The 27,480-nt window shown below is 40.7% G+C and overlaps 1 protein-coding gene across 3 annotated transcripts in view; it reads left to right on the top strand.

Moving 5' to 3' along the window:
• The window catches only part of LOC132384700 (vitamin D3 receptor-like), a 211,624-nt gene that overhangs the window by 110,020 nt on the left and 74,124 nt on the right, over window positions 1-27,480 (top strand). For all 3 annotated transcript variants that reach the window (XM_059956074.1, XM_059956072.1, XM_059956073.1), the window contains exons 5-6: window positions 12,090-12,274; window positions 17,511-17,646. In XM_059956074.1, coding sequence (XP_059812057.1) covers window positions 12,090-12,274; window positions 17,511-17,646 — 321 coding nt within the window. The remainder of the gene's footprint in view (window positions 1-12,089; window positions 12,275-17,510; window positions 17,647-27,480) is intronic.

Raw genomic sequence — 27,480 nt, 5'->3', positions numbered from 1 at the left:
GCTGGAAATGCAAAGCAATACACACAATGCCGGAGGAACTCCAGCACCCAGCAACATCTAATGAAAAGAGTCAACTTTATAAAGGTTAACCTTTCACGAGGAAATCTGCAGATGCTGGAAATTCAAACAACACACACAAATTGCTGGTGGAACACAGCAGGCCAGGCAGCATCTATAGGAAGAAACAGTCGACGTTTTGGGCCGAGACCCTTCGTCAGGAGGTTAACCTTTATTGCCTTCCTTCTGTCACAAGTATATCTTTCCACATGCAGGGTGGAACACAATATTCCAGGTGCAGACAACCAGAGCCCTATATAATTTTGGTACTCAAATCTTCTTGCATTAAATATACATTTGTCTTCCAAATTGCTTGCTGTACCTATAATACATACTGATTTTTGTGACCAGTACATCTGGGTCCTTTAAGCACCAACATCTTTCAATCTCACACTACTTTTTTAAAAAAAAACTTTTCTATTCTTACTTGCAAAGCCCATAGAGATACTATGAAGTCGATTGCCTGCTGCAAATTGTCCCAAATGTCAACTTGTGGTAGTAAAATCAGGGAGAGCCAGTGGATGTGGGAAAAGATAGGTTACGGGGAAGTAAGTGGAGGAATGGACTGCCTTGTAACATTAATCTCAGGACATGTCTTTCTCGGGGAGGTTAATTTCAGAATCTATGAGGACAGGATTTATGGATGTGAGCTCTTTGAGGTCTCTTTCCTTGGTCTCCCTAGCTAGGTTTATGCTGCTACTGACTCCCCGCACATGCAGCTTATCTAGTGGTACCACCACGGCTGCCACCATACTGAAGATAAGTCAAGTGTGAAAAGAGCAATAAACTTCACCCAAAGTAAAATTCTGGAAATTTTGGTGTAGGGCTGAAAAAGCCAGCACTATGCAAATAAATTTCTTGCCATCAATCTTTTACCCAATCCAAATGTTTATTTTCTCTGGACTTCATGGAAATTCTGGGTGGAGTTTGCCCATTCTCCCTGTGACCGCATTAAGTTTCCTTTGAGTGCTCCATTTCCCTCCCACATCCCAGAGATGTGGTAGTAAGTTAAAAGGTTGCTATAAGTGATGGGTAGCAAAAGAAACTTCTAAAATAATAAGTTGTGGGGCTACAGGGAAAATCAGAGAGAGAGAGAGAGTGAGTGGGACAGATGGGATTGCTGTGCAAGCAGCTGTCAGACCTGATGGGCTGAATAGCCACCTCTTGTATCATCTCACAATGAATGTAAAAGCAATGGTGTTGCATTAAATGTTCCCTACTGAAACACAATAAAGTATAAGTGTAAAAATACCTCAATGATCCACATTTACCAAGTCCACTATATTTTTAAATAAAGGCCTTTGACAACACACAAAGAAGCAAAAGCAAGATAATTTGGAAATAAGTTTGAGGTTATTTAGTTTATTCCTGGGAGATATAATGTATAATATTACCCTAATGTTGCCTTTATCTATTGCTAGTAAGAAAACAATATGGTGACATAAATTACTTTATCTATGCAAGTATGATGAAGCAGCAGCTGTTTAATTTTTATTGACCATCTGTTTACTGTGTGTGTTATGTGCCAAGAAATGAGTAAAACAGCACGAATGCTACACAGCATTACATAACCATGCATCTTTAAATCAGTACTATTTAGAAAATCACTTCAAATTTGCATAATTGTGCAATCCTGTTGCAAGCTGTACTTGCAAGATATTAACCCAGAAATAGAGTATTTTTGTGTTTAAAGTTACCTCAGGAAATGTTGGAAATCATCCTCTTTCTTGTTTTAACAGTGCAAACAAATTTTGGTTACTTTGTTTTAAAAGACGATATCCTGGAGGTTTCATTCCTTGGAGGAGGACAATTTCTGGAATTTATAAATATGTGGAACAGCTGTAGACTTTATTGTGTTTTTGTTTGGGGGAAAATGTGTAAACTTCAGACAATTTTCAGACATGTGATTTTTTTTTTCTCTCTGGTAGATGTTGTACATTTTTTATAACATTTGATGCTAATTTCAGTTCCAGCCACAAACCTTCAGCTCCGTGGGAAACTCAAGAGCGTGACTGAAAGATATCAAAAAAAATAGTTATTTCATTTGTCTGCCTTTTTTTTTAGCAGCTAGTTCAGGTTATACAAGTTTGATTTGGATTTTGAGTGTGGTATTTTGGAGTTTTTGGATCTGCATTTGACTGAAATACATGAGTGAGTGCAGAACATGCTTGAATTATCTCCCATTTTAAACAGCACAAATGAAAAATCCTCACATTTTCACGTTGAGGCACAGAAGTGATTGGCATTAATTTGCATTTATGAGCTTCATATTTCTGCTGAATGGTTTCTGAAAATGAAGCAATATGCTGGAATATCCTTTCCAAGGTGCAGCTAATGTACGTGTTTGTTTCATGAATAGCTGAAGAGCTCTAAGTAGTGTCATACAAATTAGCTCATCACCTTTCACATCTCCTGTAATGATTGTCGTTATCACCTTCCTTACTTATTAGATTCCACCATGGTAGCCTTTGTAAATTGATAAATTATTGATTTATTATTGTCACATTTTCTAAGGTATAGTGAAAAACTTGTTTTTCATACCATCCATAGAGATCAATTCAGTGCAACAATGCATTGAGATAGTTCAATATAAAATGAAATGAGTCTTCAAAATCAAGTGCAGGTAGACAAGGAGATAGATTGTGACATCAAGAGCCTTCTAATTGTACTAGGGAGCCATTCAATTATCTAATAAAAGTGGCATAGAAGCTGTCCTTGAGCATTGTGCTTTCAAGCATTTGTATCATCTGCCTAATTGGGGGGGGGGGGAGTGGGAAGAAGATGAGAGAGTGTCTAGGGTGGGTGGGATCTTTGATTATGCTGGCTGCTATACTGATGCAGTGATAAGTGCAGAGTCCATAGAGGGGAGATTAGTTTCTGTGATTTATTGAGATGTGTTCACAACTCACCATAGTTTCCTGAGGTCATGGGCACAGCAGTTGCCATAGTACACCATGATGCATCTGAAAAGGATGCTGTCTATGATGCGTCTATAAAAACTGGTGAAGGTCAAAGGGACGTGCCAAGTTTCATTAATTCCTGAGGAAGTAGAAGTGCTAGTGAGCTTTCTTGCCCATGGTTTCAACATAGTTGGACTTAGACATATGATTGTTGATGTTCACTCCTAGAAACTTGAAATTTCGACCCCTCTCAACCTTAGCATCTTTGATGCAAACAGGAGCATGTCCACCACACCCCTTGAAGTCAAAGATCAGATCTTATGTTCTTACTTGTGTTCACTTTCTTATGTCTCCATCTTCATCCATCTCTCCTCACACCTGGCTCCATTTACCCTTTTATTTGTCTCTCTCTATCCATCATCCACCTAACTCTTATCTCCCAACTCCACCCCTCTCCTCTCTTGATACACCCATCATCTTTCACCTCTCCTTGTTCCACCAATCATCCATTGGGCCTGTCCCACCACTCCTCCTCTCCACTTTGCGGAGTTTCAACCCAAAACTTTGACAGTTCCAATATCCCCACTGAATCTGTTTGAGCCACTGAGTTCCTTCAGCCGATGGTTTGCTGCTCCAGATTTTAGCATCTGCAGTCTGTTGTGTTCATAGTTATGTTGGCTGAGCCAACTGAGATTGTCATAAATTGCAATATGAATTGTACTGCCACACTTGAGGATTTCCTTCATAACTTTGTGGATCTGCTGGTGGTTGCTCTCTTGCTGTCCCACTGTGCTAGAGTGTATCAGCTGACTTGGAAAAGCTTAATTAATTGCATATCATGGGTAATGTGGATGAGTTGAAATAAGTGAGGTATACCAGATGCATGTTAACATATTTTGCATCATTAAAGCGAGAATAGCCTTTGTGGGAGACATGCTGTTGCTGTTGGCAATTTATTGCAAGAGAAGCTATTGAGACATGTAAAGCCTGCAGAGGTTGTGCTTGGGCTCCTGCCAATTGCCTATTACAGATTACTAAAATATGTGGTTTGAAGAATAATTTAAGGTTCTGTCTAATCATCTGAGATTCTTGCTTTGCATAATATACACTCAGTGGCCAGTTTATTATGTACTCCCGTACACCTTATTATTGCAAATATCAGCCTACCATGTGGCAGCAACTCGATGCATAAAATCATGCAGCCCATGGTCAAGAGATTCCATTGTTGTTCAGACCAAACATCAGAATGGGGAAGAAATGTGATCTAAGCTACTTTGCCTGTGAAATGATTATCGGTGCCAGGCGGGGTGGTTTGAGTATCTCAGAAACTGTTTATCTCCTGATATTTTCATGCACAACCGTCTCTAGAGTTTACAGAGAACAGTGTGAGAAACAAAAAAAAACAACCAGTGAGCAGCAGTTCTGTGGCAAAAAATGCCTTGTTAATGAAAGAAATCAGAGGAGAATGGACAAACTGACAGGAAGATGACAGTAACTGAAATAACCAGGTGTTACAACAGTGGTGTGCAGTAAAGCATCTGAATGCACAACACATCAAACCTGGAAGTGGATGGATCACAGCAGCAGAAGACCACGAACATTTATTCAATGGCAAGACGGTACCTAATAAGTGGCTACTGTGTGTATGTACAACACTATGATAGAATATTAATATGGAGTAGTAAGACAGAAGTAATTTTGGATCATTTTGCAAGGTTACTTGTTGGTGTGGACACTCATTGGTGACGTATGGATTAAAGAAAAATAGGGCTATAATATTTTGTAAATCTATCCACATATCACCCCTGCTGTTGTCTGTAAGGCGTTTCTGCTTTCCCCCCTTGAGCATATGGATTTCTTCCAGGTGTTCTGGTTTCCTCCCACATTCCAAACACATACGGTTAGGGTTAGTGAATTTTGGGCATGGTATATTGGTGCTGGAAGCGTGGCGACACTTGCCCGAAACAATCCTCACTGATTAGATTTGATACAAAACGATGCATTTCACTGTATGTTTCAATGTACATGTGACAAATAAAAGTAATCTTATCTCTCATAACCAGTGAGACTCATTACTCAAACCTAGAGCTCAAAATATCTTCACGACACTCAAAAGTGCGGGGATGTGCGGTCGGGTACAAACCAAATTGAGGCGGTGGGTCTTGGTCCTGAGACTGTATCAAAGCGGCAGGGCTTGGGTCCGAGAGCAAGGAACGTCCTGAAGTTTGGACAAGTTAAGCGCCAGGCCGGGTTGAAAAGGTCAGAGTGACAGGGCCTAGAGGCAAGGGATAGGCCCGTTCAGCTCTCTGCTTTGCAAGGTTTACTTGTCTCTGCTGTGGTCTGCAACTAACGGGCTCCTGAATCAGCTGTGACGCACTTTGGTGAACTTCAGTTCTGAATGCTATTTGCTTACTTTTATTGTTGGCATAATTTGTTTTTTCTTCTCTGCGTATTGGGTGTTTGATGGTCTTCGTTTGCTTTACTGGGTTCTGTTGGGTTTCTGAGTTTTGTGGCTCTAAGGAGATGGATTTCAAGGTTGTATAATGTATACATACTTTGATAGTAAATGTATTTGGAACTTTGAAACTGCAGGTAACCAGAAGTACAGCCATTTTGACCACATCTCAGAATGCTCATTTTTCAGTTAGCACTTTTTCCCCAGCGTAAAGCTCTGCTAAATGATATCAACAATGGTGCCAAAGTTGGTCTGCAGTGAAATTTGAAAAAAAAACCTGCAGATGCTGAAAATCTGAAATAAAAACAGAAAATGCTAGAAACTCTTGGCAGGTCAGGGAGCATCTGTGGAGAGAGAACTAGAGTTGAAGGCCTCTCACCAGCATTTTCTGTTCTTATATCAATCTTACTGGTCTGAGAAACAATAGTTCTGATTTACCCACAGAACCACCAGGTTTTACTACTTCAGGATATATGAGGTCAAGAAGAGCCTTCTATTTGTACTAGGGAACCATTCAATAATCTTATAAAAGTGGCATAGAAGCTGTCCTTGAGCTTTCAAGCCTTTATGTCTTCTGCCTAATTGGGGGGGGGGGGTGAAATTCCTGGATCTATCATATAAGTATAATTGCAAAGAAACATGACAGCGCCTCTACTTCCTCGGATGTCTGTGGAGATTTGCCATGTTGTGAAAAATCTGGACAAACTTCTATAGATGTTTAGTGGAAAGTGTGCTGACTGGCTGCATTACGGCCTGGTATGGGAACACCCGTGCCTTTCAGTGGAAAGTCCTACAAAAGGAATTGGATTCAGCCCAGTACAACTATTGAGCACATCTACATGAAATGTTGCTTTAGAAAAGCAGCACCCATCATCAAAGATCCTCACCACCCAGGCCATGCTCCTTTTTCACTGTTGCTATCAGCAGAAGGTTTAACAATTACTACACCTCAACCATCAGGTTCTTGAACAAAAGGGGATAATTACATTCATTTAAGGACTCTTTTATCTTGTTCTTTCATGCTTGATATTTATTGCTATTTATCCATATCTGCATTTGCAAAGTTTGTTGTCCATTGATCCTGTTTACAGTTACTACTCTGTAGATTTGCTGAAGTATGCCTGAAGGAAAATGAATCTCAGGGTTGTATGAGGTGACATGTATGTACTCTGATATTAAATTTTACTTTGAACTTCAAACTTTACAGACAATCAAATACTCTACTTACGTCTTCACACCACCTCGGCAACCTCACACCAGGACTGAACTGTGCTGCAGCCCTAGCAGACCACCACTACCTTTCATGCACAAAGAACAATGAGGTCTGTTCTTCACCAGTCTATCCTGCTCTCTTTGGGAGTGTTCTTTCATTTCCCCTCCCATCATCATTCCATTCATTCAGCAGCAACACTCTCTATTGTCCTGTGGTATGTCGTTTGAGAGCTTGTTTTAGAGATCTGACCTGCTGGGCAACATTATAATAACCGCAAGAACTTGCAAAGTGTAAATACAGAAATTATTTGATTTACAAAAGGGTTGTGTTCCAGGAAACTGTTTTGTACAAAAGTCAGTAAATTTCCCATTAATTTCAATGTAAAAACTATGTTCCAGAGCTCAAGAATTTCAGTCAAAAGATGTAAACATTTAAAAATACCTCAACACAAGTATTTTAAAATTCTGAAATATTTTTATTAACAACTAACATGTAAGATGATGAGTACATACATAATGTATCTTTTGAGAATTATCACCAAATGAAATATGCAGGCTTCTAAACAGTCATGCCAGAGTGGATTTAGAAAGGTTGTTTCTTCCTGCGGGAGGGTCTAGAACAGGGGTCGGCAACCCGCGGCTCCGGAGCCGCATGCAGCTCTTTCATCTCTGTGCTGCGGCTCCCCATGGTTTGTTAGTTTTTGAAATGTAATTCGAAATTTGAAGATTATGGTGATCTTGTACAATCTAAATAAAATGTTGTGGCGACCCCATTTCCTGGCACATCCGAACCAGCTCACAATTAGCCACCGTTCTGGCTAAGGGAGATGGCCTACGGGGGCTTGTGAGTACCTGTCTTTTGGGGCATCCGCGCCCACGGGGGCGGGTTGATGGAGGCTTTAAAGCAAGGCTGTTTAGTTCAAATAAAGTTATCTTTGACTGCAGTGTCGTTATTTTAGCGCTGTGTGTAGCACACCGCCACAATGTGTTTTTTATCGCTATTAATATACATCACCACTGCCAATCCCTGACACCCGCCAGTGCGCGATTTCTTTTAATTTTTCGATCGAAGGTAGGCTAACTATGGAGTAACGTTCAACCCAACGTCTTTTTTTCGGAGTTCAAAATGTTTTTGTTGCATGCAGAAATGTAATTTCGTTTTCTCTGCAGGAGTTCATCAATTTCATAAATGCAACACATTATAGTTTGTTTATACATAGCATAAAGGCAAAAAAAACTGTTGTATGCAGTGTTATTTCATTTTAAATGCCAAACGGGTTTTGTGGCTCCCAGTGTTTTCTTTTCTGTGGAAAATGGGTCCATATGGCTCTTTCAGTGGTAATGGTTGCCGACCCCTGGTCTAGAACTAGGGGTCACTGCCTAAAAGTGAGGCATCGCCCACACAAGACATATGTGAGGGCTTTTTTTCCCTCAGAGGTCACGACTCTTTGGAACTCTCATCGTGAAAGGGTTATGAAAGGCAAATCTTGCTGATAAGCAAGAGGGAAAAAGTTATCACAGGTTGACGTTAGAGTCAAATCAACCATGATTTTATTAATTGGTGCAGCAAGCTTGAGGGGCTGAATGGTCTGCTCCGCTTCTAATCTACGTCTTTGTATTTAAGTGGCAACTTTTCACATGAAGGTGGAGGTGTGAGGTAGAGTTGTCACTGGTGTTTGGATTGTGATGGTGATGAGCTTGTTGTGTTGGTAGCAGAGGTTTTTCCTGAGGGATCGATGAATGAGATTTAAAGAAGATGTTGATGAAAATTGGATAACTCTCCTCATCTTTGTCTGATAAAGCTCTTTATTGCAATCTTCTATCATGCAACCACCTATAATGCCACACTCTGTTTTTGGGATCCAAGTCTTTGAAAATGGTTATTAGTTTTTTGATGTAGAAGAATACCGGTGCAAATCTTGAACTATTTTGGTGACTTCTTGCTCAAGCTCTGACAGAATTTTCCTTTGAAAGCTCTTCATCATAAATCAACAACTGCCCACAGCATCCTGGTCTAATTCATCAAACACAGCCTTATTTGCCAAATTGATAATGTCGTCTTGGAAATGTTTAAGGTTTGCCTATATACTCTGGCCATATGGCTTCAATATGCCATGAACGTTTGCAGGGTAATGTCTTCCAAGGATGCACTGATGCATTTATGCCTATATTAATTTGTGCTTCTTTCAAATTTTCTGAATGATACATTTATCATTGTTTTTTAACTCTGAAATGACAACTCATTATACACAGCATGTGTATAAGCCTTGGACATGGCAATAAGTATCCTAGGTCATGCATAGTAAGAATAAAGTGGGGTTTAGAGTGGAAAAATACTGCTGGGATGTTGCTTGATGTTAACTGGATGTCCAAGGGGGTTTTGACAAAGAGCAAAACTCTGTTGTCCAGAGAATATTGTTCAGTGAAAGGGGAGGGAAATGCAACCAGGCTTTTTTTTGTTAAATCTTCCTCCTTTAAAGCCCTTGTGTTCTCTGAGTAGGAGATTAAAAGAGGTTTAAGTCTAAAGGCTTTGTCGCTCCTCCGTAACATCATGATCATAGTGATGTAAGCCAAAAGATTGTAGACTGAACGCAAGTGTAAATGAAGTAAGAAATCTCAAAGTATTTGTGTACTGACAATTTATGTTGGGATAGAAAAGTGTGTCACATCATCATTTTAACAATGAAAATGTAGGAACACGTAGAATTGAATCTTCAGACTTAAGAAGGAGAGTAAAGTTGAGAACAGCTGATGAAAGAGATTGATAGCTCTAAGTTGGCCAGCTTTACTCTGCCTTCTGTCTAGGCGTATGTTAGAAAAGATCCTAGTGTTCAAATCTGGAATGGACTTGGACTTGGAATGGAAAAACAATTTTTTATCAGGAGCAGTTTTGTGTTGTGGGTTATCTCATTAGAATCTTACTTGCAGCCATACCAAGATGCTCCATGTAGGATTATTACATCTGTTGGAAAGAGAAGCTTTCCATTCCTTTGTTCTGGAATGACATCTTTGTTGCGCATCAGAGAGTCACAATTTGTAGTGTATGGAACATTTTTTCAATAAAAATTGCAAGACACAGTCACTTTTTTTTAGGACCTTGGAATTTCCTACACCTGGCAAACTGTAGAGAAACTGATAATCATTAATTGATCTTAGCAAATGTTTACTTTAAGAAATTAGATTTTGTGGCCTTCAAGTCAAAGGCAAAGTTACGTGTAACAAAATCGCTAGCAGAATTATTTTTTGTGTTAAATCCTCTGATCCACCACAGCAGATTCACTTGTTCAAGTTTTAAAAAGTTTCAACAACTTGTATGAATGGATTTCTTTTTCATCTATGAAGTTTATGATTTTTGAAGTTGCACTCATACCAGATACAATTTTCTCACCATGCAAGAAGTATTCCTATCTTTCATACAATGGAAATCCCATCAATCAAATGGACATGCTTTGACTATTTCAGTGTGTCATTAAATAACAGTGATATTTATTTTTTTTACAGCTGCAACCCTGCCCTGCGCCTTTGCTATTCCTAGACCTGATTATTCTAATACACTCTTTCTACTCTAACTTTTAGTTCATCGAAAAATTTACCACGTCAAGTTGAGTTCATTCCTCTGTTAGTCAGAACTACTTGGGCTCCAAGTTCAGTAATACCACCATTTTAAAATTTATGTTCTTGTTTTCAGATCCCTACATGGGCTCATCCTTCTCTGCCTCTATTCTTCTCTGGTCCTTTAGCTGTCAGATATCTGCACTTACTTGAATTTAGTCCTCTTGGTCATCCCCATCTTTTTACACCATTGATGGCAGTGTCACTGGAATTCCATTCTGAAACCTCTCCAGCTCTCTTCCCCTCTGTTCTCATTTAAAGCAGTACATAAACCCTCTCTTTGGCCAATTTGTCCTAATATGTTTTATGGTTCAACATCAACTTTTGTCTGATAAGTCCAGCTGCTTCAACCATTTTTACAATGCAGGAAGTGCTACATAAATAGTGCTACATATATTGCTATATGAAATGTAAATGAAAAAAGACTGCTGTTAGAAAATTCTGTGGGCAAGAAATTCTGCCATTCACTTCATAAAAACAGTTCTAGAGAATTTTACAGCATATAGCTTCATGAAATAATATTATCATATTGTGGAAATATCTGTTTCAACATAAGATCCTAAACGTGGCAATGAATGGGATGAGCAAAATAAATTACTTATTTTGGAAGAGGTCTGAGAAACATAGAAACCCTACAGCACAATACAGGCCCATCGGCCCACAAAGTTGTGCTGAACATGTCCCTACCTTAGAAATCACTAGGTTTCCCCATAGCTCTCTATTTTTCTAAGATCCATGTACGTATCTAAAGGTCTCTTAAAAGACCCTATTGTATTTGCCGCCACCACTGTTGCCAGCAGCCCATTCCACGCACTCACCACTCTCTGAGTTAAAAAGCTTACCCCTGACATCTCCTCTGTATCTACTCCCCAGCACCTTAAACCTGTTTCCTCTTGAGGCAACCATTTCAACCCTAGGAAAAAGCCTCTGACTATCCACATGATCAATGCCTCTCATCACTAATACACCGTACGTCTTCTTAACCACAGAGTCAACCTGTGCAGCTGCTTTGAGTGTCCTATGGACTCGGACCCCAAAATCCCTCTGATCCTCCACACTGCCGAGAGTCTTACCATTAATACTATATTCTGCCATCATATTTGACCTACCAAAATGAACTACTTCACACTTATCTGGGTTGAACTCCATCTGCCACTTCTCAGCCCAGTTTTGCATCCTATCAATGTCCCACTGTAACCTCTGACAGCCCTCCACACTATGCACAGCACCTCCAACCTTTGTGTCATCAGCAAACTTATTAACCCATCCCTCCACTTCCTCATCCAGGTCATTTATAAAAATCATGAAGAGTAAGTATCCCAGAACAGATCCCTGAGGCACACCACTGGTCACTGACCTCCGTGCAGAATATGACCCGTCTACAACCACTCTTTGCCTTCTGTGGGCAAGCCAGTTCTGGATCCACAAAGCAAGGTTCCCTTGGATCCCCTGAAGTATTTGAGGCACAAGTCTTAGTGTGGAATGCATGCAATTAGAAGTTTTGCATTCGTGTTTAAACTTTGTACGGTGTTTATAAATTTCAGGTGAATTAATTTGCTTAGTCATACATACCATTCACATCTCCATGATCAGAGCGCTTCATTGGTAGTAGGTCACTGTTGTTGTGATATATGGAACAAATAGTAACTTGTTTCCATGTTCTTTTCATATCAATTTGACCTCGTATTTTGTGCATGTTGTAGAGTTGATTAAGGAGACTAATTTTTGTGTCTCATATACAGTAATGAGCCTTATAATGCTGACTGAAATCTATCAGTCCATGCACAGCTATAAGACCAAAGAGAGCTCAAGATGGTTTCATCCACTTAAATGTTTCCCTTTCTTCTGCTCAGTCATTTTAACAGATGAAGAAGTTCAGAGGAAAAAGGAGATGATTTTAAAACGGAAAGAAGAAGAAGCCATAAAGGAGGCTATGAAACCAAAGTTGTCAGATGAACAAGAAAAACTGATTGCCTCGTTGATTGATGCGCACCATAAAACATATGATACATCGTATTCGGACTTTCATGAATTCAGAGTATGTATTGCCTGTGTGAGTTGGGCTAAGGCAGGGACTTCACAAAAATTGTGATTACTTAAAGGTTAGTGCTAATAACATCATGAGAAAAGGCACCATCCATTCAAACTCCCCATTGAATTATGTGCTATTTCCACATTCAAGCATTGTGCTCTGACCTGGTTGTTCGGAGGATTTGAGGGTGGATGAGGAGATTAGTTTAGGGAGATGGTTTTGAGTTGGGGGCAGGTTTGGAGCAAGAAAGATTTGATTTTTTTTTGAACAATGGATTAACACAGAGTCATGTAATTTTTTTCAGATTAATATCCCTTAAAAATAGTTGGCTTTCAGTTAAAAATGATTATACAGTAAATGGCATGTGACATAGAGTATGGTGGAGTAGGATAAGTTAATGATGAGGAGAAATCAAACTACCCAGTTCTTGATTTCCAAACTCATTGGATGAGATAGCAGCTTACTCACATTGAAAAATTAATATTTTCAAAATAAAAATGAGGTAAATAAAAAATATATACTTTTCTAATTACATCATGAGACCATAAGACATAAGAGCAGAATTAGGCCATTTGGCTCATCGAGTCTGCTCCGTCATTCCATCATGGCTGATTTATTATCCCTCTCCACCCTATTCTCCTGCCTTCTCCCCTTAACCTTTGACACCCTAACTAATCAAAATCCACTTTAAATATACTCAATAACATGGCCTTCACAGTATCTGTGACAATGAATTCCACAGATTTGCCACCCTCTGGCTAAAGAAATATCTCCTCATCTCTGTTCTAAAGGGATGTCCTTCTGTTCTGATGCTGTGCCCTCTGGTCCTAGACTCCCCCAATATAGGAAACATCTTCTCCATGTCTACTCTATCTAGGCCTTTCAATATTTGATAAGTTTCAATGAGATCCTCCCTCATTCTTCTAAACTCCAGCAAGTATAGGCCCAGAGATATCAAATGCTCCTCATACGTTAACCCCTTCATTCCTGGAATCATTCTCGTGCATCTCCTCTGGACCTTCTCCAATGTCAGCACATCTTTGCTTAGATAAGGGTCCCAAAACTGCTCACAATTCTCCAAGTGCAATCTGACCAATGCCTTATAAAGCTTCAGCATTACATCCTTGTTTTTATATTCCTCTTGAAATGAATGCTAACATTGCATTTGTCTTCCTTAGACTCAGTCTGCGTTGACCTTTAGGGATTCCTACATGAGGTCTCCTATGTCCCTTTGCACCTCTGATTTTTGGATTTTCTCCCTGTTCAGATAATAGTCTATGCCTTCATTCTTTCTACCAAAGTGCAAGACCATACACTTCCCTACACTGTATTCCATCTCCCACTTCTTTTCCTATTCTCCTAATTGGTCTGGCCTTCTGCAGACTTCTGCCTCCTCAACACTACCTGTTTCTCCACCCTCCCCCATCTATCTTAAAATTGTCCACAAACTTGGTCGCAAAGCCTAAAACATGCAATATGACTTCTGGGTGGCCTAAGATATATCCCTGCCATATAGTCTAGTTGACATGTTGTCATGGTGGTAATAGAGGAAATGGTGGCTCAGAAATTCAAGTGCATCTAAAAGGCTGCTTGTTTGCAAATGCCAATGACAATTTCAGAAGTTGTCTCCCCAGTCACCTTACCACAAAATTAAATGCATATGTGTGAACATTGCACAATTTCACGTTTAAATATTAGCCAAGTTTTCTGGTCTGAGGCCATTTTTTAGTTGGGGTTTAATCAGGGGTTATGCTTGTGTCAGTGTCAGGAAGAAACACTTAAACTGTGAGAAACAGGGTGCAGGAAAGGTACAGGAGCTGTGTGCCATGGTGAGAAGAGAAACTATTAGACCTCGGTCTGTGGTGAAGGGGTTTGGAGGATGCAAGAGAGGCGGGATAGAGGGAGAGTAGGCAGTGAAACTATGTGCTGTGGGAAATGAGGAGTAGTGTACGAATTGGGAGTATGTGCTGTGGAGTTAGGGTAGGGGGTGAATTGTGGACCTTTGTAGATATAGAAAGATGAAAGGCATGTAAAGAACCTACCTGACTGGGTACCAGTCTGTGATTGTTTATTTTATTTTAGTGATACAGCGTGGAGGAGACCTGGCAAGATCTTCGAGCCATACCACTTCAGCAACCCCCAACAAACCCAATTAATCCTAACTCAATCACAGGAGAATTTACAATGACCAATTAACCTACCTGGTATGTCTTTAGACTGTGGGAGGAAACCAGAGCACCCAGGGAAAACCCATACATTCCACGGGGAGGACAGACAGAATCCTTACCAAATGGCACAGGAATTGAACTCTGAATTCCAGAACGGCTCAGCTATATCAGTATTGTGCTAACTGCTGTGCTACCATAGCATCAAGTGTGCTACATAGGGCTAAATTAGCATTTGGACACAAATCTACAATAAATTTAACTGATGCAAACCCAAAATAAAACCGGACATTTTCTTTCATTTTGGGGATAAGTTTGCTTCTCTTGAGGCCTATGATTTATTACTCATCCCAAATTTCCCTTAAAATAAGTGGCCTGCTTGGTCATTTCAGAGGGGATATAATCACAAGAGTTGTGTGATCCAGACCAGGTAAGGGTGGCACATTTCCTTCCTTAAAGGAGAATACTGAAAAAGATGGATTTTTCCCCCTACAATCTAGCTATTTCATAGTCACCATTACTTATTCTGACTTTTTAATCCCACAGTCATTTAATTAACTGAATTTATTTAAAAATTAAAGCAGTTGGTGGGATTTGAACTCGTGCTTCCAGATCATTGACCCAGTGATTGCTTCAGTTGTGCAAGGCTGATTTACAACTGAAAGGGCCAGATTAAAATCTTTGAATACATGATTCAACTCATATGCCAATCAAAGGTGAATAGCTATCCCTATACATAGCTTCTTTTGGAATGTGCCCCCCCAGAAATCAGTACATGGTGTTCTGGAGAATTCCTGTTACTGGGCACTCCATGAACAACCAGATTTTAATAATAATACTTTTGGTTGGAGCCCCACTCATGCAAATCAAGCTTTTTGCCTTTCCCCTTGGCAACCCAAATCACTTCCCATCCATCATTCGACTGGTTCCTTGATCAGCTAGATCTTGTCCAGTCTCTGCACACCACTACAAGGCATCCTTGTCTTGACTTCCTGCCTCCTCATGTCTGCATCCTTCCATCCTCCAAACCCCTGGCCCGAACACTATATTCTCATATAATATTGGTTATGAATAACGATCTTTCCTTTGAGCATTGTGTCAAATGGGGTAGGTGTAATGAAATTATAATTCAGTTTGTTGAAGAGCTAGCACATAGTGAAGAATCTTCCCATAATGTTCATGTTAGTAATGTTCTATTGTCTGTCTTATATTTCCTTCTTCAATGGATATTACTCTTAACATGGAATGTACAAGAAGTCTAAGTTTATACTGCCTAGTGTCTGTGCACTGATGTGTGTTATGATAGTGATATTTTTAAATAAAATAAGATTTAAGGTTAAACACTGGTCAACACTGGATGGTGTGAGGGGGAACAAGGATTACGATGAAGAGGCTGTGAATTAAGGGCATGGGGAAATGGGAGCAGATCGGGTTCTGGGGCGGTTGCCAAGGTGGTAGTGGTAGAGCAGGGCAAGGCTGCAGGTTGAAGCCTCTATTGGAGATGGGAGGCCTCCATGGGAAATCACACAAATCAGAGGGGCTTCATGCTTTTGGGAGGACAGTGGAGGCCTTGTGGTAGTCAGGAGGATTAGGGGCCTGAGTCTTAGCGGGGTGGGGTTTGCAGCATATGGATGACATTGCTACATGGTGGTTGGGCTTGGGTGCACCGTGGAGCTGTGGCTGGAAGAAATAAACTTTGCTGCCCCAGGTATAGCAACACCTAGAGAACAACATACCCAAAATCCCTTGCAATGAGAAAACTCTATATAATGCTTCACAGCATAATATAATTGAATTTCTGGTCAATATTCTTGGGAGTATTGCAATATTTAATGTTATTCTAAAAATTCTAATGTACTTATGAGGCAACAATGCTTATTTGATGTTTACCCCTCCTCTAAACTTTGCTATAATAGACATGAGACCATAGCTATCATTGGGGGAAAAAATAACAGGCTTTGCACACCTACTCTTGCACTAAGGTCTTTTCTACTGCTGTGAAGAATGAAGGTGGTTGTGGAATTGAGTGGATTAGGGTTGTGGGATGATTATCACTGTGGATCAGTCAGGACAATGATGGGGAGAAGGATAAAAATGGGATGATCAGGAAATGAAGTTGGGAAGGAAATGGGATCATCTGGGTGATCAAGAATATGGTGTGTTGGTTGAGAAGATGATCAGTGGTGGTTGAGGGAAGATCATTGGACAATAAAGCTGCAGCGAAGTGTGCTCAGACTTGGTGGTGGAAGCAACCACGAAATAAGAACACTTAAACAGCAATAAGATAATGGACACCATTAATTCCCTAACAGTCCCTTTATTTATTTATTTATATTTATATTTATATATATATATATATATATATATAATATGATATGATATATATATATAATACACTATAATACACACACACACACACACAGCACAACCCTTGGGTTTCAAACTACTTCGGTGTGCATAGTCCATGCTGTTAGTGGGTCTAAACTGCACAGTGCAATTTCATGCAAGTGATGTCAGGACAAGTTTTTACTCTATTTGACATAACTCGACATGTCTAGGAGCCCTTGTGCTTATGCACATAATGGGCATTGAGGACCCAGAACAACATTCCAGAAGTGCGTTACTAGCACATCATGCATTTGATCACTTTTAGCAATCAAGCAAACATTAAATTCTTAATGCACAGTACAGTACATAAAAAGGTTGTGTGACATGATCAAATTTCTAAGATGCTTTCTAGGCTGGTTCTACTGCTTATATAACAAATACAGAGCTACTGTGGCATTATCTTCTAGACTCATCCCTGAAGTACCACCACCAAAACCATTACATACATCATTCATGTTTCTGGGTATCTCAGTGTGTGCGAACATAGCTACAATCATCTCGCCAATTGTGAAGTGACTTGGAGAGCTTTGAGAGCATGAAAAATGTGAGATAAATTCAAATTCATCTTTTATTCTGTAGGCAAATAAGAAAGCAGTATCATCTTCCAACAGCCCTTTTCTCAGCTTTCCCCTGCACACATAACCATGGATGATGTCAATTATATCGTCCATTTTTCTTTTCTTTTACAGCCACCGATACGGACTTCATTTGTAATGGAAGCTTCTGGAGAGTCCTTTTCTACTGAGCCACCACAGGATCTCTGCTCTGACAATTCATTATCTTCCTTTAACTCATCATCTTCAGGTGGTTGCAGCCTATCCAGAGGTATGATATATTTCCAAAGTACAATAATGACTTACAGCATAGATAAAGATTATTTAATCCAACATGTCCATATACATGATTTACAGGACTCTTGCACGCATTTCCTAATCTCATTCTGTCAGTGCATACTTCAAATGCCTTCTTCCATGCCAATTATCGAACTTTTCTTTAAATACTGTTTATCTAGCTACACTTTGTCATAGTGAGTTCCAGATAATGGGGAAAGATGTTTGCCTTAAGACTGCCAGCACCTCCTATATCATGTGGATATGTTCCAACACACCATTATTGTATTAATTTATTCTTTCCCCACAGCATGGCTTTCTCCACAGTAAATACAGATGAGAAATATTCATTTAACATCTAGCCCATATCCTATGGCTCCACACCTAGATGACCACATTAAACCTTAACAGACCTATTCTTTCTCTATTACCCCTTTGCTCTTAATAAACTTGTAGAATCTCTTGAGATTCTCCTTTATCTTATGTGCCAGAACTACTACATGTCCTCTCTTTGCTCTCCTGATTTCCCTCTGAAGTGTACTTTTCTCTCTTAAAGGTACTAGTGGAAACATCTCTACTTCTGCCCTATAAAGCCACCTCATTATCTTGTAGAAGATCTTAATGTTCTCAAAAGTAAAGATTGCAAATAAATGCTGAAAGACATTCAAAATAGCATTATGATGGTTTATAACTAGAACCATGTGCTTAAACAGAACCTGCTCGTGTGTTGAGGGGACTACACACATTTCAGCCCAACTGTCAACACTGCTTTGCAGAATGGCACACTCCACATGGTATCCAGACATTGGGAACAAATACTACAGCTGTTATGAAAGCGAGAGAAGCTTTTTAAATTGATTTGGTGTTTTTTGGGTGGCGTTTCTGGCCGCTGCTGCCGAAGCCAGTGTTTATTGCCCATTCCTTATAAGGTGGTGATGAGCCAGCATCTTGAACTTCTGCAATCCATCTGGTGAAAGTGCTCCCACAGCTCTGTTAAGGATGGAGCTGTAGAAAATATTTCCAGTGACAGTGAAGGACAGGCAATATATTTCCAAGTCTGGATGGTGTATGACTTGGAAGGGAAGCCACAGGTGGTTGTTTCCATAAGCCTGCTGCCCTTATCCTGCCTGGTAGTACAGATTGCATGTACACAAAAGTGCTGTCATATGAAACTGCAGTGCATTTTGTGGCTATGCCAGAGGTGCGGGGAAATTAATATTTAGGGTGGTGGATGGGATGCCATTTGAACAGTCTGGTTTATTTTGAATGGTGTCAAGCTTCTTCAGAGTTATTGAGCAGTCATCCAGCAAATGGAAGTGTACCATCATGTTCCTGATTTGTGCCTTGTAGATAGTGGAAAATGTTTGGGGAATCAGCAGATGAATTAATCAGCACAGGATACCCAGCCTCTGAACTGCACTTGTGGACACAGAATTTACTTAATGACCAAACTAAATTATGAGTCTTTGGTGCCTGTCTCCCAGGGAATCAGTGTCTAGCAAATCTGCCCACAAGGATATTAGTACCCCTCAAGTTCAGAATAACCTGTCTCTTTTGTACAGGTCATACCTTCCCCAGAAGAAATCCCAATGATCCACAAATCTGAAACCCTGTCCCCTGCACCAAGTCCTTACACACACATTCAATTGCCAGATCATCCTATTCTTGCCCTCACTGGCATGTGGCACAAGCAACAATCCAGAGGTTACTACCTTGGAGGTCCTGCTTTTCAGCTTTCTGCCTAGCTTTCTATATTCTCTCTTCAGGATCTCATTCCTTTTCCCCTCTATGTTGTTTTCAGTACTAATAAGTACCACAAATTCTGGCTGTTCACCCTCTCCCTTTAGAATGATATGAATCCAATCCAAAATCTCCTGGACCTTGGCACCTGGGAGACAACATACCAGATGGCTGTCTCTTTCACGTCCACAGAATCTCCTCTCTGCTCCCCTAAATATTGAATCCCCTATCACCACACCACTCCCCCCCCCCCACCCCCTTCCCTTCTGAGCTGCAGAGCTGCTGGTGCCAGAGACCTGGGTGCTGTGGCTTTCCTCTGTTAATTCATCCCCAACCCTCAACAGTATTCAAAGCAATATACAGTATCTGTTGTTAAGAGGAATGCCCACAGGCTGCATTTTCCCTTTCCCTCTCCTGACAGTCACCCAGCTACTGCATCCTGCATCTTAAGGTTTCTATCCTCCCTGTAGCTCCTATCACGTCCTCATTCTCCTGTACAAACCAAAGGGCAACCAGCTTCAGCTCTGTTTCCCTAATATAGTCAGTAAGGAGCTGCAGCTGGTTGCACTTAATGCAGATGTACTTAGTTCTGAGGGAGACTTTCATAGATTGCCAAATTTTTAGATATCAAGGAAATGTGGTTAATGCAGGAAAATGTCAAGTAAAAGATCAGGAAGTAAAAGATCTTTTTAAATGGCAAAGTTAATGCAGGGGGTTAAAAGGCCTATTCCTGCTTCTATTTTTCAATAATTTGTATTAGAAAGATTGTAATTTTAAAAAAGCATAGCTCTACTCATTTGAATAATCCACTTCAGAAGAATTTGAATTTGCGCGATTGAAACACCAAGATTTTTTTTAAAAGAGATAAATAAATGCAATAAATCTGCAAGATTTCACATGGGAGTATGTTTTTACACTTGGGGGCATCCCCATGCCCAAAGCATTCAAAGTTCAAATTTACTTTATTGTCAAAGTACACATATGTCACCATATACAACCCCGAGGTTCATTTTCTTGAGGGCATTCTCAATAAATCCATAATAGAGTAATAACCATGATAGAATCAACGAAAGGCTACACCAACTTGGGTGTTCAACAAGTGTGAGAAAGACAACTGTTCAAACGCAAAAAGAAATAAATAATAATCATACATCAGCAATAAATATTGAGAACATGATATGAAAAGTCCTTGAAAGTGAGTCCACAAGTCGTGGGAACATTTCAATGATAGGGCAAGTGAAGTTCCCTGTACTCACCAGCCAAAGTTCAAAGTAAATTTATTATCAAGGTACAAGGTATGTCACCGTATACAACCCTGAAATTCATTTTCTTTTGGGCATTCTCAGTAAATACAAAGAAACACAATTGAACCAACAAAAAAATGCAAACAACTAGAGTGCAAAAGAAAACTGTCAAATACAAAAAAATATGCTGAATTAAAAGAGGTAATTGAAAGACTTTGAAACATGAACAGCGTATACATTGTCCCGATAACAATATCTATAACTGGTGTCATCCAGAAGTCACTACACAACAGTATTAAACAATTAGGCCTACACAGTAATATCTATGTAAATCTGCAGAAAGCCATGATACTAAACGCCACTAGAATAGTCTGAAAGTTCCTAGCAATTGACAAATGAGCATGCTTGGCTATGCCTGTACTTCAGGTTTTATCAGCTTGAGCTGAGCAAAAATAATAAATTTCTATAACATGAGATGAAGAGTCTTTGAAAGTGAGTCCATTACTTGTGGGAGCAGTTCAACGATGGGGCAAGTGAAATTATCCCCTCTGGTTCAAGAGCCTGACGGCTGAGGGGTGATAACTGTTCCTGAACCTGGTGGTGTGAGTCCTAAGGCTCCTGTACCACCTTCCTGATGGCATCAGTGAGAAGAGAGCGTGGCCTGGGTGGTGAGGATCTTTGATAATGGATATTGCTTTCCTGCGATAGCATTTCATGTAGATGTGCTCAGTGGTGGGGAGGGCTTTACCCATGATGGACTGGGCTGTAATCCATTACTTTTTGTAGGCTTTTCCATTCAAGGGCATTGGCGTTTCCATACCAGGCCATGATGCAACCAGTTAGTCTACACTCCACTGCGCGTCTCTAGAAGTTTGTCAACATTTTAGATGACGTGCTGCATCTTTGTAAACTTCTAAGAAAGTAGAGGCATAGCTGTGCCTTCTTTGTGATGGTCCCAGGACAGATCCTCTGAAATGCTAATGCCAAGGAATTTCAAGTTTAAAGGCTTATAATCTGTATTCTGGCAGAAGTGCATTCTGTTCAACTGCACAGAAGCAGTTTTCAAAGTAAGAAGCTATACCTCAAGGCCCATTAAAATTCTTAACCTACGTTAGGCTAGCATGATGAATTCCATATGCTCATCTGCAGTGCACTGAGCAGCTGCATAAAATGGTGATTGGGTGGCCTCCAAATCGATAGATGTGTTGAGCTCCTTTGTTCCTTCACTGGACGGCAAAGTGGTGCAGCGGGTAGAGCTGCTGCAGAGACCCTGGTTCAATCCTGACCTTCAGTGTTGTCTGGAGTTCATACATTCTCCTGTAACTGTGTAGGTTTTCTGAGTGCTCCAGTCTCCTCCCATATCCCAAAGGCATGCAGATTGGCAAGTTATTTGGCCACTTTGAATTACTTTGAGTGCATAGGTGAGTGGAAGGGAGATCTGGGGAGAGATGGTGAGAATGAATATTTAACATGGAAAATAACTAGGGTGATTGTTCTTACAACTGGCATAAACTCATTGGGCTGAGCACCCTCCCATGTCATACAATACTATATAAAGACTGGTAGCTTGATTGTTGAACTGTTTTCTTACTGCTTTTGATTTACCAAGCATCTTTGCATTTATTTATTTGTTTCTGCTTGTTGCACTCAGTCATAGAGAAGCACTTTAAAGAAATAGGCCCTTCTGCCCATCTAGTCCATACAAAAACCATTTAACTGCCAACTCCTGTCTACCTGCACCCAGACCATAGCCCTCCATACCCGTACCATCCACGTACTTATCCAAACTTCCCTTAAACATTAAATGCAAGCTTACATGCACCACTTGTGTTGGCAGCTTGTTCCACACTCTCACAACCCCCGAGTGAAGAAGTTTCCCCTCATGCTCCCCTTAAACTTTTCACCTTTTTACCCTTAACCCATGACCTCTGGTTGTAGTCCCACCCAACCTCAGTGGAAAAAGCCCACTTGCATTTACCCTATCAATGCTCCTCAGAATTTTGTTTACCTCTATCAAATCTCCTCTCGGTCTTCTACGTTCTAAGGAACACAGTCCTAACCTATTCAATCTTTCCTCATAACTCAGGTCCTCCAGACCCAGAAACAACCTTGAAAATTTTCTCTGTACTCTTTCAATCTTATTTGCATCTTTCCTGTAGCTAGGTGACCAAAACTGCGCACAATACTCCAAATCAGTCCTCACCAGCGTCTTATACAACTTCAACATAACATCCCATCTCCTGTACTCAATGCATTGATTTATGAAGGCCAATGTGCCAAAAGCTTTCTTTATGACCCTATCTATCTATGACACCACTTTCAATGATTTATAGACCTGTATTCCTGGATCCCTTTTTGTCTACCACACTTCTCAGTGCCCTACCATTCACTATGTAGAACCTACCTTGGTTGGTCTTACCAAAGTGCAAAACCTCACACTTGTTTGCATTAAATTCCATCAGCTATTTTTCCAGCTGATGCAGATCCTTCTGCAAGCCATGATAGCCACCTTCACTGTCCACCACACCCCCCCAAACTTGGTGTCATCTGCAAACTTGCTGATCTAGTTAACCACATTATCATCCATTATCATTGATATAGATGACAAACAGAGGACCCAGCACCAATCCTTGTGGCACACTACCAGTCACAGGTCTCTAGTCAGAGAGGCAGCCCTCCACTGCCACTCCCAGACTTCTCTCACAAAGCTAACGTCTAATCCAATTTACTACCTCATCTTGAATACTGAGTGACTGAACCTTCTTGACTAACCTCTCATGCGGGACTTTGTCAAATGCCTCACTGAAATCCATGTAGACAACATCCACTGCCTTGCCTTCATCCACTTTTCTGGTAACTTCCCTGAAAAACTCTATAAATTGGTTAGACATGACCTATCATGTACAAAGTCATGCTGGCTATCCTTAATCAGTCCATGTCTATCCAAATAATTATACCATGTCCCTTCCAATAACTTTCCCACTACTGATGTCAGACTCACTGGCCTATAATCTCCTGATTTGTATTTAGAGGTTTTTTTAAACAGCAAAAACAACATTGGCTCTCCTCCAATCCTCTATCTCTCCTGTCGCTAAGAATGATTTAAATATCTCTGCTAGGGCCCTGGCAATTTCTGCACTTGCTCCCTGTATGGTCCGAGAGAACATCTTGTCAGTCCATGGGGATTTATCCACCCTGATTTGCCTCAGGGTAGCAAACACCTCCTCTGTAATCTGTACAGACTCCATGAAGTTGATGCCACTTTGCCTCACTTCTATAGACTCTGTGTCTGTCTCCTAAGTAAATACAGATGCAAAAAAAATTATTTAAGATCTCCCCCATCTGTTTTGGCTCCACACCTGGATTACCATTCTGGTCTTCCAGAGGACCAATTTTGTCCCTTGCAATCTTTTTGCTCTTAACATATCTGTAGAGTCCCTTGGGATTCTCCTTCACCTTGCCTGCTAGGATAACCTCATGCCTTCTTTTAGCCCTCCTGATTTCTTTCTTAAGTGTTCTTTTGCATTTCTTATACTCCATAAGAACCTTAATGTTCCTACCTGCCTATGCTTGCTATGCAGTTCCCTTTTTCTCTTAATCAGGGCCTCAAAATCTCTTGAAAACGAAGGTTCCCTATACTTGTTATCTTTACCTTTTATTCTGACAGGCACATACAAGCTTTGTACTCTCAAAATTTCACTTTTGAAGACCTCTACTTATCGGATACTCTTTTGCTAAAAAACAGACTGTCCTAATTCACACTTGCCTGATCATTTCAGATACCATCAAAATTGGTCTTACTCCAATTTAAGTTCTCAACCCATGGACCAAACCTACCTTTTTGTATATTTATTTTGAAACTAATGGCAATGTGGTCACTGGATGCAAAGTGCCTCCCTACACAAACTTCTGTTACCTGCCCTGTCTCATTCTCTAACAGCAGATCCAGTATCACACACTTTCTCATTGGGACTTCTGCGTACTGATGAAGGGAACTTTCCTGAACATATTTGACAAATTCTATCCCATCTAGTCCTTTTACAGTATGGGAGTCCCAGTGAATATATGGAAAGTTAAAATCACCTACTATCACAACCTTATGTTTCTTGCAACAGTCTGTGATCTCTTTACAAATTTGTTCCTCAACATCCCTAGGACCATTGGTGATCATGCCATTCTTATTTCTCAGTTCCACCCGTAAAGCCTCACTTGACAAGTTCTCCAGTCTATCCTGACTGAACACTGCCGTGACGTTTTTCCTGGAGTTCCTGTCCTTTAATTTAGCACCCAACTCCCTGAACTCCCTATGCAGAACCTCATCACTCGTCCTACCCATGTCATGGGTACCTATGTGGAACACAATCTCCAGCTGTTCACTCTCCCACCTGAGAATACTGAGGACTTGATCCAAGATGTCCCGATCCTTGGCACCCGGAAGGCAACATACCATCTGGGAATCTCGTTCTCACTCACAGAGCCTCCTTTCTGTTCCTCTAACTAATGAATCCCCCATCAACACAGTGTGCCTCTTCTCCCCACCTTCCCTTCTGAGTCACACAGCCAGACTCAATGGCAGAGATCTGATCGCTGTGACTTTCCTCTGCTAAGTCTCCCCCCAACAGTATCCAAAGTATACTGTTGGGGAGGGATAGGGATGTTGCTGAGGGGAATGGCCACAGGGGTACTCTGCTTTGGCCGTTTAACCCTTTTCCCCTTTCTGAAAGTCACCCAGTTTCCCGGGTCCTGCACCTTTGGTGTAACTACCTCTCTATATGTCCTATCTATCACCTGCTCAGCCTCCCAAATGAGCTGGAGTTCATCTGGTTCAGCTTCAACTCCTTAACGCAGACTGTTAGAAGCTGCAGCTGAATGTATTTCTTGCAGCTTTAGTCGTCAGGCACACTGGAGGTCTCCTTGCCTTCTCTTATCTCACAAGAGGAGCATTCAGCTATACTGCCTGGCATTTCTACTGTCCTAACTGAGCAAATGTAAATCAACCTGCAGCTTTTTGTCTTTCCATCCTCTGACTGAAGCCTCAATGAGCTAAAGCCTCAAAAATCATCACTCTAACTCTGCCCACTCCTACGATGACTGCTGTGCTTGCCCCTTCCTTCCTTTAATTTGTTCCTGCTAATCAATCCCAAACACTGATTGCTTTTTTCTACTCAGTCAGCGGACTTGAATGTAACTGCCTCCTCTCGAGCTTCTGATCTCCCAATCGGTTGCTGGATCCTACATCCACATTCTTACTATCAGTAATTATTGCCCACTATGGCTGTGTTAACCTGGGCATTTCACAGGGTTTGCTCTATATTATAAAGTAAGTCACTCCTATATGGGGATCTATTTATATATCAGGCTCCACACAGTCTCAAATCATCAAGTCAAATATGAGCAGTGAAATCTCCACCTGGTTGCCACCTACCATTCTCCCTCAGCTGATGAACAACACTTGGAAGAAACACTGAAAGAAGTACACAAAATGTACTCTGGGTACACCAAGAGAGGCTTTGGAGCACCACAGCTGAATGAATTGCCTAAATCACGGGCTCACAACCTGGGCTCCATGGACCTCTCTGTTAATGGTGGGGTCCATAGCCTAAACCTTGAAGAACACATGAATGAGTAAACCTATACAACTGATTAACCTATTTCTCATCATCACTGATCAGTGACAGCACTGGTAGAAGTCAGCACTGATAGCAGTTATTATCAGGACAAAGTCCCTTCTTTGCACTAAAGACACATCCATCACGCTAAATTGGATGGACTCAGAGTGGTAATTGGAGCAAAAAAAAACATAGATTCTGGAAACAAATGCAGTAAGAAATTATGCATACATGTAGCACTGTGGACCACCACCTGCAGCAGAAATGTACACCACCATAATATATATCATCATGGTCCAGCATATCCCTCACCCTACTGATACTGTCAAGCCAGGGGATCCACCCTGGGTCAATAAGTGCAGAAGATCATGCAGGTACCAGCACTAGGCATTTCGAAAATTGATCAATTGACCCATATCAACACACAAAAAATGCTGGCAGAACTCAGCAGTCAGCATCTATGAGGGGAATGAACAGTCAATGTCTTCATCAGGACTTTTTGTCGCATAGGACTATATGCATCCCAAGCAGCAAAAGCAACATACAAATAGACAGAGCTAAGTGACCTTACACTCTGCAGATCAGATCACATCTCTGCAAGCCTGCCCAATTCAGTTATGAAAAGTGGTGGCAAATAAGCAGCTGACAAGCAGAATAGGTTTCCAGAACATCTACATCCTTAATGAAAGTCCAGTATGACAAGCTTGAAGTATTACTTAGAGGTGTAAAATGACAGAAAGGTGGACAGGTTTAGGGAAGGAGTTCCAGATTTAGGGCACTCAAAATAGGAGCTGCACCAGAGGCCAGAATTCGACAACAACAGGTGAGTTCATTATAGATCTGAAAGAGGTTTTAGAATCAGATCGATTTGAAAGTAAAGATGATGAATTTTAAACTGAGGCTTTGTCAAAGCAGAGGCCACTGTAGATTAACAAGCATAAGACTGACATATAAACAATACTTATCTGAGTTGAAGTACAGGACAGATTGAATAAATTTATCCACAGTAAGAGATAGGAAGCTAGCCAGAAGTGCATTGGAAGAGTCAGAAGTGTGCACTTAATTTAAATTGGTCTGCTTTGGGAGGGACATGTTAATTCAATAGATATTTTGGGATGAGTACATGTGCGTGTGCCCACAGTCACACAATATAGATTACTTTTGATTATTGGGGGAAGAGGAGTGTATCCCTGTTTGCTAACCACTCCAGCCTGTTGTATGTATCCAGGATAATTA

Source organism: Hypanus sabinus, chromosome X1, assembly GCF_030144855.1.
Source record: "Hypanus sabinus isolate sHypSab1 chromosome X1, sHypSab1.hap1, whole genome shotgun sequence".
In the NCBI taxonomy this organism is placed as follows: Eukaryota; Metazoa; Chordata; class Chondrichthyes; order Myliobatiformes; family Dasyatidae; genus Hypanus; species Hypanus sabinus.
This window is presented reverse-complemented; position numbering and strand designations above follow the sequence as displayed.